The 12,308-nt window shown below is 38.1% G+C and overlaps 1 protein-coding gene across 1 annotated transcript; it reads left to right on the top strand.

The window, feature by feature from the left end:
• The first annotated feature begins 2,083 nt into the window (after positions 1-2,083).
• LOC145766033 (uncharacterized) lies at positions 2,084-12,221 on the top strand. Its single transcript, XM_082577686.1, has 7 exons — positions 2,084-2,145; positions 2,239-2,456; positions 5,980-6,100; positions 8,812-8,954; positions 10,400-10,648; positions 11,234-11,375; positions 11,978-12,221. Exons 1-7 carry the CDS (start codon positions 2,084-2,086, stop codon positions 12,219-12,221), a joined length of 1,179 nt encoding a protein of 392 aa, XP_082433812.1.
• The last annotated feature ends 87 nt before the right edge of the window (positions 12,222-12,308 follow it).

Below are 12,308 nucleotides of genomic sequence, written 5' to 3'. Positions count from 1 at the left end.
CTAAAAAAATACAAAGCAAGAATAAATACGACCGGACATTTTACTGTATGTAAGAGTAAAGCAGTGACACACTTGTGTTTGGCTTCATGCAAAAAAGAATTTTAATTGAATGATTTTTCGTATGTTCATCATAGCACCTCGGCAGTCAGTGACATGAACTCCAATAAAAGACAATTATCTGTTTTATCAATACAAGGCCAGAAGTAGACTATTGTAAAATTAAAAAAAAAAGCACTAAGGAAGATAAAGTTGCTTGAAATATTTAGTTGATTACTTTAAAGGTTACAAGGCGCAGCTTTTTATAGCTAACCAATAGCCACTCGGAATGACGTCATTAGTTCTACGAACCAGCGACATTTTTGGCTTTTTAAAATGTTAACACAATCGAAGCAGATTGCTAAAAATAAATGTGAAAGAAATAACAATATTCTGTGATCTTTAGTTCTTCTTCGTTTGAACCTTCTTCGCCTTATTTCGTTGCTATAATTTATAACAAAACTGCAAAACAACTTTTTCTTCGATTTCTGAAGTATTGTTGCTAAACTAGTTTTTCCTGGCACTTTCAGTCTAATTTAGCAAGCCATAGCTCTAAAAAAGGCAGTAGAAATTTTTCTATTGCGCAGTTCACTGTTCATAATAATGAGAAAAATCAATGAGTTATAGTCGAATGGGTGCCACTTCGCAATCGACGGCATGTCTTTCAGTGTCTTGCCAAAGACACGACCACATGCTCCTGAGCGGTGTCGAACCGGCGCCCTATCGATTGTCGAACCAGGACTCTCACGACTCGGCTATGCAACCCGACACTTTATATTTGTGAAAAAACTATCTCGTGTTGAGAAGAAGCGATCTTCCTGGCGTCAGCACTACCTGACTACTCACTATAAAACAGCGAACATTGCGTTTCGCTAACCATACCGGTGTAGCCTCCATACTATAGCCATCAAGACTTTTCTAAAAACATGTGCTTTTAAATCGCAATTGACTGAAAAAATCAGCGGTTGGAAATTCTGTGGCATAAATTAGTGGTGCGATACTGAGGAGCCCAGCTTCATGGGAGAAACACGTGTTTATCACTGTCAATTTTTGCTACACTCCACTGCAGAGAAATAAAAACTGTCTATTCATATAGAACAGCAACGCTTGTGTTGCGATTATTACTGGCTGGCAATGGCTTGCTTGTAGAGAAGACTTCCGATATTGGCTGAAATGCTGACGAGTGAAACATAGTGTTTTACGAAATAAACTCCGTTGATCGTTCACAGAACAAATGAGAGATGTCTCTGTCTGAGATCTGTGAGTGTGGCAAGAAGAAATGAATCGCAGACCACGCCATCTGTAACTGCGCCATCTACCGTGCGCCAAATGGTCTGCGTGGTCTGCGTGAACTGGATGACGAATCAGTTCAGTGGCTGCTCGACACCTGCCCAAACATCCAGGCCGAGTCGCCATCACTTCTTTAAGAGTTGTGAAAAGCAGAGCCCCTTGACTCTTTGAGCGGCGAAGAAGATGAACGTTTATACAAAGAAGAAAAACTGTTGGTTCGTTGCGTGGCCTTTTCATTGGAGAGTCAGAAAGACCTTCAAAAGGACAGTGGTTCAACACTCATCCAAAGCACGTCGCTGTAGCTTGGCAAAAAAACAAAAACGATATCGTTGAATGTAGACGTAAAGACTGCATTCCTTGCCTTAGTGTACATTAGTTTTCAACCAGGAACATTGTATAGTTTGAGACGGCAAAACTGCTGACTTTGCTAAAACTCAACTGCTATGGACAACTGCTTCGGCCTTATGCGCATCAGCACCGCATTTGCTCAGACTGCAAGGATTCCAAACACGGCTTTTAGAAAGCACATGCATTTTCTGTTTTGTGGACGGACTAACTCTTATAGATCAATTACGTCTTTATCAGATCAGTGAACATGAAGGTAGTGTATCTCTCGTGCTGATAGGTCTGAGTTTGCTTCCATTTTGGGCCGCACCAAAGACTGATTTTAATGTGATATTGATTGTGTTGTTTCTTGGGTAAAGTAATGAGAACAAGTTGAGATAATATTCTGTTTACATCGTAAATATGATACACCATGGCCATCTTTAGGTGGCCATGGATACACATTCCTGAAAGCACAATCTCTGAAACACCTTGGTAAGTACCGTAACCATAAGTAAACCTCCCTCTTACTATTCTTACTTTGTTACATAACCATGTCATTGTTACTTTGTTAGATTTACTATACAGTGTGAAAAGATTCACCAGCAAAGTAATGAAGTATATAGCGGTATGTACCTTAATAGGCAGTGTGCTGCTGTCACTTACAACAGCCTTGCAGTGCAGAAGTGGATATGAAACGAAGATAGGCGACTTTCCTCCTCGGAGTCTTTGGGAGTCAATACAATGCGGAGATGGTGAAAGGTGTTTCAGAGGCGAAGGGGAAGCAATTGCGTTTGGAGTTATTCGTAAGTTTAATCTGTTTCGCTTTAACACATCATTTAGATTTAATACGAAGAGAAAAAGATTGAGAAACTTGGAAACTCAGTTGATTGAGCGCGCGAGTTCACGAAGGAAGAAGCTTCAAGGTCAAGTGGCACTGGTTCGATTCTCGGGGTGTGCGCTTAAGCAACACATTTCAAGGGTAGCTCTCCATTCAACGGCACCTGGTGGATAGAATCATTTACAGACAACAACGTTTCAACAACCGGAAACTTCACTTTGCAAATCCCAGTAATCGGGCCTGACTCAGTGGTTCAAAGCCTCTCAAGTATGCAAAACTTCCAGGATTAAGCTCTAAAAGAAGCTTTTACAGTCGGAGGATAAAAATTCAAAACTAACCAAGCTTTGTTAGTGATGTTTTCCAAAAACTTCTAAATTTAAAGTATGCATGATATTATTTGTATAATTTAGTTTGGTATATTTTGGGGCAAAGAGCGGACATCAGACAACGAGATGTCGAAAATCGTCTCTCGTGACTAGAAAATGTCTATTTTAGAGATTTTTAATAAATAGTTTCATGAAAACACGTCTACATGTGACCAAATTCAGATATAAAGTCTTTTTCGATTAAAATTCTTCCTATTTGAGGTTTCCCTTGTAGCAAACTGCAAATTAACGTGACCGTATGCTTCTATAAGTTTCGATCTTGTGGAAGTTCATTTAGTTTTGTTGGATTGAATCCACTTCATCCGTGACTGTTATCTAGCCAACGTTTTGATTTCTGCTTCGTTTTCTTTTTGATTAACTGTATCCTTCATGCAAATTTTACCTACTCAGATTATCATATTGTAGTTTGGTCAAACAATATTAAAACTTTGGGTTATATTGAATTGGGACTTTGGGTTTTTTGAATTGGGTGAAGGTTTGATGGATCTGAAAATCGTTATAAATGAAGGTTTTATACCTACAAACATCTGTCGATTTGGCCTATGAAGCAAGAAAAGAATCAACAAAAATACAAATTGATTTAAAGTATAAACGTTCAACAAAAGAAAAAAAGATTAACAACCTCTCAAGCACATTTCAAATCATTTGTGCTGCGTAATCTTTCAATTATTATTTTGTGTGAGTTAGTTAATTTTCCCAAATTTTTAGATTTGACTTGATTTTTGCTGTGATACTGTATGATACTTTAGTATTTCTTTAAAAAAATATTTTTCTTATAGGCTTGAAAAGAGCTATAGGCTATGACTAGCCGAAAACGTTAGCTTATTGTTTTATGTTTTTATCATGTTAAATGTAGCGTTGTTGCAGATTTATGTCTGTTTATAGCATTTCAAATCATAAAACATAGTTTTAAAGTCATGTAACTTTCATTTTGTGTGAAGTTACATCTAGTTGAAAGGTTGTTGATTCTTTTGTTTTCACTTGTCGAACTTATATATATCAACAAGTGAATAAAAAAATAACAGTTAACCTCTCAAGTACATGTAGCTCCACACAGAGTGAAATTTACATGCCTTTTGACTCTTTTTTATTTCTTTAAAAGTATTATTGACTCAAAAAGAATGTCTAAAAAGACATTACGAAAAGTAACTACGGACAAAGGCCAGTGTTTCGATCATCACTTGATCGAAACTTGGACAAAGGCCAGTGTTTCGATCATCACTTGATCGAAACACTGGCCTTTGTCCGTAGTTACTTTTCGTAATGTCTTTTTAGACATTCTTTTTGAGTCAATAATACTTTTAAAGAAATAAAAAAGAGTCAAAAGGCATGTAAATTTCACTCTGTGTGGAGCTACATGTACTTGAGAGGTTAACTGTTATTTTTTTATTCACTTGTTGATTCATTCATATCAGTTTGTATCCTCTGGGGATCCTTCTCTTGTATCATGGGCCAATCCTATAGATCAGGGGTTCTTAAACTTTTTGAGCCGCGCCCCCCTTTGACGTGCCATTCAAACTTGCGCCCCACCAAACTACAAAATTAGCAAACATTAAAGTGTAATGACTGCAGGAATTTATATTTAGCTTTCATCAATGTGAGGGATGTAATTGTTTTTCGGAAACCAAAAGTTTAATTCGAGGCTTTGTAGCTGATAATGCACACCTCAGATCGGCTTCACAATCAATAAGTTTGTGTCGATGTTTTGTTTTTATGTTCAAAAGTGTAGAAAGGCCACTTTCGCACAGATAAGTGGACAAAAACGGAAGAAGTGTGCGTACCGCCACTTCCGCAGATGACGATTTGCGAAAGACTCGCTAGTCGCAGTTTTCATTTTTTTAAATGAGTCTTTCTTGCTTTGAAAAAAAGCCAAAGGTTTATCTTTATGACCAGGGTGTTTTGTCTCAAGATGACGCTTCAAACCACTTGGTTACAATGCATGTTGCTCAAATTTTCAAAACACATCACACATTGTGGTACGACTTCACCATTCGCTGTGGCATCTATAAAGCCATACTTCAGATACTGTTCATCATATTTTCTCCTTTTTTCCTCTCATTTTTATGTCAATATATTTCGAGTACTTACTAAAATTTAATATTTAAATCAATGCTAAAATTAACAAAAACAAAAAATTAATTATAGGCTACTTCGATGACAGGCTACCGTTACCTTATACCAGGACTTCTCAAATTTTTTGTTCTGCGACCCCATTTCGAAAAATATATTTCTATGCGACCCCATTATGGGGACATCCACGTTAATATCCCTTTTTAATTTGGAGGCTTTCAGGTTTTTCCGTAGATAAACTTTTATTACAAATTAATTAACATTGTTACTACATGAATCTACGGAACCTAACCACTGATCCATACTCAATTAATCTTGTACAGTAACTACTTCAAACTTAGTCTAGATTTCTTCAGAAATTAGTTGCTAGGCTACTTTGAAATCATACTGCGAGCGGTAAGGTTACTTCTGGTCAGCACGTTACAGCAATGATAGCGTAACAATGCATCAATTGTTACGATTGGTTATATTTTATCGTTCGACATTTCACACCGACGGTTGCGCTCAATTGACATCATGGCAAGACTACAACCTACCGGCACTAGACTAAATTAAACTATTTCATTACGACCCCAAAATTTCATTACGCGACGTTTAGTCACATGCGTTTAGTCACATAGTTTGACAACGCTCGCGCCCCCCTTGTGAACCTTTCGCGCCCCCCAAGGGAGGCGCGCCCCCCAGTTTAAGAACCGCTGCTATAGATGTTTGCTGGTACACCCTTTCATTTTCTTTGAATTTATATATATCAGTTTGGATCCTTTGTGGATTTGAAAACGTTCGACTGTTAAAACCAGTTCTAAATATGTAAGATAGATCAAGAAAATGAAATTGCATGTCTTGTAATACAAACGAAGTTATTTTCACACGAGTCAGTCGTGTACAGTACAAAATCCTGCGTATGCTACTTTTGACATGTCATGGTAAACTATTAACCTGCCATGAACGCACAGAGTGAACCATTAAGATAGCGCGCTACTGCAAATTTCTGCATGTCACAAGCTGAAGATTTACACAATTTTTTTTTTTTAGTCGACTTCAGTGGGGGAGCATGTGTGGGCTCAGACGCTTGCGTTGGACCTTGTCGAAACGTTTTGAGTACCACACTCAATTCAGACCCGGACGCCGATGGAATAAATCGTTTTGTGTTTCGGTAAGGACATTATTCGATCACAGATGTTGATTTATTAATTGTTTGATTTTCAAAAATTCAAAAATTGTAAGCACAACAGTCAGAAGAAAATCTACTTTGCTACTGTTTAGTTTTAAACTTTTATTCTCAGACTGACAAAGTCTTTGATAGGTTATTCCTTGCTGTTTCGCATACTTGTAGAGACTTTGAACCACTGACGCCGGGCCGGTTACAGAGATTGACAGAGTGAAGTTTTCGATTGCTGAAATGTTATTGCTGGGAAATTATTCCATGCATTATAGGTGCCATTGAATGGAGAAAAGTTCTAAAATGAGTTGCTCAAGCCCACACCACGAGAGTCGTTACAGCGTTGCTTGATCTTGAGTCACGTGCTTTACCACTGAGCTAACGTTTTATGCCACAGCTAATTGCTTAATTTCATCATCATCATCATTTTCAGCCTGTGAGAGCACACTGCAGAGCGTAAGCCTTCCCCTTTTCATGCCAATTTACATGATTATGTGCTAGTTGGTACCAATTGGTTGTATTGCATTGTTTGTCAATGTCGTCCCTCCATCTCACTTTTGGTTTTCCTTTCTTTCTTTTGGTTTCTCGTGGTGTCCATGTTGTTAATTTTTTAGTCCATCTATTGTCCTGATATCTTGCTATATGACCTGCCCAGGACCATTTTAGTTTCTTGATTGTGTTTAATATATCTCGTAATTTCGTTTGATTTCTGTAAAAAGTTTGATTTCTGCTGTAAAAAGTTTTGGAGATATTGTGTCACCTTGACGTACCCCTTTTTGAATCTGGAATGGTTCAGAGTTTTTGTGCAGCCGAATTATAGATGTATTTTTTGCGTAAATGTTTTTGAGAAGCTGAGTGTATGACTGATCAATTCCCTGTTTTTCCAGTGTTGAGATGACAGCTGATGTTTCAACAGAGTCAAACGCTTTTTTATAATCTATTAGTGCAAGGCAGAGTGGGATGTTATATTGGTTAAAATTGTTTAATTTGCTGCTGTTAAAACAAGCATGATGCCTGATGCAAATCTTTTTTTCTGTTGTTCTTGATAAATGAATTTGCTACATAACTGGTTTAAACGTCAAAACTGTATTATCAGTATTTGCTATTTTAAACAAATTTACAAGAATATTCTGAAATGTTTTCTTGCTGGTCGTCGTCGATGGAACCTCTGGACCCCAGTGTCTATCCTTTTACCACCCGATTGACGATGTTCCTGAACTGAGCTGGTAGGCTATTGGAGAGCAACCAGTTCTTGGTTTCATCATTTAGATTGGGTGGCTTGAAGATAGTGCAATCGTTGATGATTTGGTCTGCGGTCTGTTACTCAGCACCACATTCACAAGTATACGAAAAAGCTATTCCCCATTGGTGCTTGGTTGAGGGGAAAAACCAGACGCCCATAAAAAGACGGTTGAGGCACACCCATGCCTGTCTTTGTAGTGTCAAGTCGGCGGGACGGGTGTCGGCATCGGGGATGATCGAATGGAGTCTGGTGGTAGGCTACTTGACTTTCATTGAAAGTTACATTCATGGTCCGCCCAAGTCGTCACAGAAATATTTTGTCGATCAGCTTTATTGATTAGAAGTTGAGCGGCTGGAACGAATGGGTGTCTTGATTTCAGTCGACGGAGTGCTCTCTTGGGGTAGCAGAGATCTTGGAATGGAGTAGATAGTTGTGTTCTAATATCCGTTGACCGCGAAATAGGGTCGCTTTTGTACGACGAAGCTCAGCCGGATGCCAGCAAGAATGGGAAGATTGTCCAATGGTGTGGGACGCAGGCACCTGGTCACTGTGCGCAGAGCGCTGTTGATAACAGTGTCGTGCACAGCCTGCCAAGCGTTTGAGCAGCGCAGCAATGGGTTTCTTGCGCAGTGAATCAAATGATGGCGGCACTTGAGCGATCTGTCTAACTCTAATGTCACCCCGAGGTATTTTGGTTTGAGGAAGAAGGGCAGTCATTTTCTGTTGTTCAGGACATTCAAATCACAAACCGCTTCCCGGTTATCCACATGGAAAACTGCTGCCACAGTTTGGCTTCTCTGAGTTTTTTTGCTGACGGAAACGGAAAGGAATCGGCAAAAATCCAAATAGAAAACTTGAAAAAAAACGGGTTAGGGTCTTTTTTGAATTCACGTATTCAATTGTTAAATCACATTCAGACGGAGTATCTGATTGAAAATTTTTTGTTATTTAAACATTTATTGCTTTTGCAGTATTTTAGTGAATGAATTATCGAAAACGTGTTTATTTATAAAATTTTTCACACGATCTATGCACTATAATACTACAGTACTATATTGAGCAACTCGTTTTTTGCTAAGCTTTCTTGTTAATTACAATCTAACTACTGTATATTAGCCAGTGTTTAATTTCCGGAGGGCTAGACAATTGCTTATCAAGCATATTTCAGCCAAAGTTTACGAACTCACGATACTTCCTAGCCAAAAATAAACTTAAATCATAGAAATAAAAGTTCTCTGAACAAGCGCAGCAATTGTGGTTACTGCTGTCACATAAAAGAGCGTTAAATCTGAAAGTTTTGATCCTAAAATCGCCTCCGCAGAGAGTCAATTTTAACTCATACGTGTCTTAACCCTTTATTGCCTGGATGAAGCTGATTTTCAACACCAAGCACTTTAAAATTGTTGTCGTTACTTAGATATTAGATTTCGACCCTCCCTAATCTAATTATATACCTGCTTAGGACATGCGACAGAGTATGCTGTGACACCGACAATTGTAACAATGGCACTATTGCACAAATTCGGGCGTCAACAGAAGAAAGTCGACCATCTACACCGGGAATTGAACCATCATCAAGGGCTTCAATAACCACAATGCAAACTGGTATGTATTATGAATAATAATGTGGCTTTAGTTTCGCCATATATATGCGATTAGCTGTGAGAGGACGCAGCGGATAAGGCATTGACTTTCCAATAACGCAAGCCTGGTTCGACACCCGACTTAAGCTGGTTGTTGATAAACACTGCTCACCTCTATCTCGGGAGTAATAAAGTGGTTGGGCGCAGTTGCCGAAGGAAAGGCGGCAGAGAGAAAGGAACTGGCCACCCTACTCTGGTTATAGTGTCAAAGGCCTGGTCTGATGAAAACTTTGTTTTTTTATTCCCCGAAGCTGAGTATTTAACTATGGGACAACATTTGCTTTAAGAGGCAACAAGTATTGAGATCAACTTACTTAATAGTTAATTAATTTTATCAGCCTGGTTTAAACTGTTATTTACGAATTCACAAAATTCTTTGCGAGTGATTGTGAGCAATGCATATCTACCAAAAGCAATTGGTGTTTACCAACACTGACAGTCCAACTTTTTTGAAAATTATTCGATGAAATCTCTATTACTTTCTCTTAACCGTGTTTAATTGATTTATATCGTGTTGCGTTTCACGCACTATGCTTTATTTGTGCAATTGTCTAGTGTTCTGCTTCTGTCCATCTTGCGTAATATGCTTGAACATTTCCTCTTTGGACTACCAATTTTTTCGGCTTTCAAATACTCTCCCAGTTGTGCTGCGTGGTATGGTTTTCATTTCACGGGAGCAAGATGAACAGTTTTTCAGTTGTTTAGATCAGACCATATTTTCATTATACTATAATTATGTTTCTCAAGTACTTCTTATGCTATGTAATATTTTTCTTTTATGCTTGACAAGGGTTATATGTGTAGCCGAAAAGGTTTACTTAATTTTGTTGTTGTGGTGCTTCTCTGCTATGTTTGTATCTGGTTGAAAAAGTAGCATTTCTACCTAAATTATACTATTTGCTAAAAGGTCAAATGTTGAGCAGGCTTGCATCATATCCGCAAGGTTGGTAGTTATAGACGCTCCCTGATATCGCTAAACTGCAAGACTCAAGCTGGTTGTTGAAAAACACCGCTCACCTCTACCCAGGGTGTAATAAATTGGTGGGCATAGTTGCTGAAGAAAAGGTGGCCGAGAGAAAGGAACTGGTCACCCTACTGTCGTTAGTGCCGATGGCGTAGTACAATTAGAACCTTATCTTCTCATCGTCGGATGATAGGATCAAATATGGGACTCCCTTTCCATAAAGTAAATAGAACTACTATTCAAAGTAACTTTTACGTGTATTGGCTCTGCTTAGCATTGCGGGGTGGCTCTGCTTAGCATTGAATCTGGGGTAGTAAAAGGATAGACCCTCGGCCCCAGAGGCTCACACGACGACGACGACGAGCATTACGCTTACCATTTAGCATTATTTGTGGTATTACTATTATTTATTGTACTTTGCTTAAATGAAGTTTCTTTTTTAGAAACTGAGACAGTCACTGTGGAAAAAAATTCAGAAACAACACAAACAACAGACGTTTACAAAGCAGTAGCAACTGACAAGGAATATAGTAGCACTGCATCGGTTGGAGTATCTGCATCGCTTACTTGTAGTACAGGATACGAACTGTCATCAGGAGTGAGTGATTTCCGCTTTGTTGAGTGCCCATCGCATGCCAACTTTGCTTGCATTCAGCAAGAACTTTTGGTTGAATTGCCCACTGGGTTCTACGGTGAGAAAAGCAAACATTCCATTGAAGTTAAAGTGGTATATACAGAATAGTAGGCCTATAGTTATAAATGTATATAAACTGCTTAGCATCGCGCTTGGAATTGAGCACTCTTTTGTTGTATTAATACCATTTATTGTGCTATCTGTATATATATGTATATACTATATAAATAACTGCAGACAGGATGCCACTGTTTCGACCTTAAGGTCTCTTTAGTGCAGTAAATCGAACACTAGAGTGAACGTCTTATTACTATATAACTAATTCAGCGTGGTGATTTTTCTGTTGGTGGTACGCCAGGAATCACATTTGGATACTTTTACCCATCTTGCAGAGTGCTCAAATTGTCGGAGCGATTGTTGTTGTTTGTGTTATTATGACTATATTGAGATTGGTTTACTTTATAACAACCACTATTATGAGTAATAAGAGGAATGAGCATAGGCCTATGTCAAACAAAGTGTGTTGGACATACGTTTATGAACCAACAATGTCCAACATTTGTAGCAGTGAAGATGAAGACAGTATAGTTTTCGAAACCTTTGCTGAACATAAGTTTAATATTAAAGTGTGTTGTGTTTTCAGAAAACGTAACTATAAGAGCCTGCGCCAGTTCGGAAGACTGCGAGGGCTCCTGTGAAGAAGTGGGAAGAGTTAACGTGGATAGACTTACCATCTTGGGAAGTATTAATCCTTCTCCAGTAATGGGAAGGAACTTTAGGGCAAAGTAAGTTTATTTGTTAAAATCTTATCAATTACAATGAAAACAGTCTAACGCTTTCGGCCCTCAACTTAATTGAAATAAGGTTTGAACATTTACATTGTTATACAAACTATAGAAGTTATAAATAAAACTGTGAATACTGTAATAATCTGTCACACTTCTGTAATTTGGAGAAGGATTTTTAAATAACTGAAGGAAAAAACTTTGCAATTATTTCCTTCCGTTAAAATGCTTATTTTATACTGTATAAAAATTTTAATTGTATGTATATTTCATTTCAAGTAGGATCTTGTGATGTTTAATGGAGTTGCCTTGTGAACTGGAAACTATATTTGTTTAAAAGATTAAAATATACCCTATCAAAAGGGCCTTTGAGAGGATATTTTGGGTCGGTACCAATGAGATCTTTCGGCCCCAAATGAAGACATGTATCCAAAGAACACCCTGTGGCTTCTTCGTGTTCCCAAACCCCTTAAAAAGGTTCCGGGGTCGTAAAATTATCCCAGGCCAGGATCTAAAAGTACCCTTTGCACCCCTTATCAACACTAGGCCTACTGCCTATTACAAATTTTGAAAACCCGTTTCACATTAATGTATTTTGTTAGTTCATGCAGACAGGAATGCTGTTCAGGAAATTTGTGCAACTACAAAGTTGAACCAAGCTCGTACAGAATGGAATCAACCATTGAATCAAGATTTGAATCCACACCATCCAGTGACGACAACCCAATAACAATGACAAAGCAAATTGAAGAAACAACTCCGACAGCAGCAGCAACAAAGAACTCAATTAATGCTTCTTTGATGTGTCTTACTTGGATATATTTATTGTGTCAATTAATGTGTTGAAAAAACTTTAAAATATCAAGCAATATCATTAACAAGTTTATGAACAGTTTTTGAGGTACATTTAGACGCAAAGATGTTACTTTTCAC

The sequence above is a fragment of the Aplidium turbinatum genome, chromosome 3 (genome assembly GCF_918807975.1).
Source record: "Aplidium turbinatum chromosome 3, kaAplTurb1.1, whole genome shotgun sequence".
NCBI classification, from domain to species: Eukaryota; Metazoa; Chordata; class Ascidiacea; order Aplousobranchia; family Polyclinidae; genus Aplidium; species Aplidium turbinatum.
The sequence above is the reverse complement of the archived record's forward strand: the minus strand, read 5'-3'. Positions and strand labels throughout refer to the sequence as shown.

What these genes read in the sequence shown, in the direction of transcription:
- LOC145766033 (XM_082577686.1), top strand. Translation starts at nt 2,084, where the DNA reads ATGGCCATCTTTAGGTGGCCATGGATACACATTCCTGAAAGCACAATC. An exon ending in ATAAATCGTTTTGTGTTTCG is followed by an intron (nt 6,101 to 8,811) that starts GTAAGGACATTA and finishes ATACCTGCTTAG; the next exon opens with GACATGCGACAGAGTATGCT. An exon ending in AATAACCACAATGCAAACTG is followed by an intron (nt 8,955 to 10,399) that starts GTATGTATTATG and finishes TTTCTTTTTTAG; the next exon opens with AAACTGAGACAGTCACTGTG.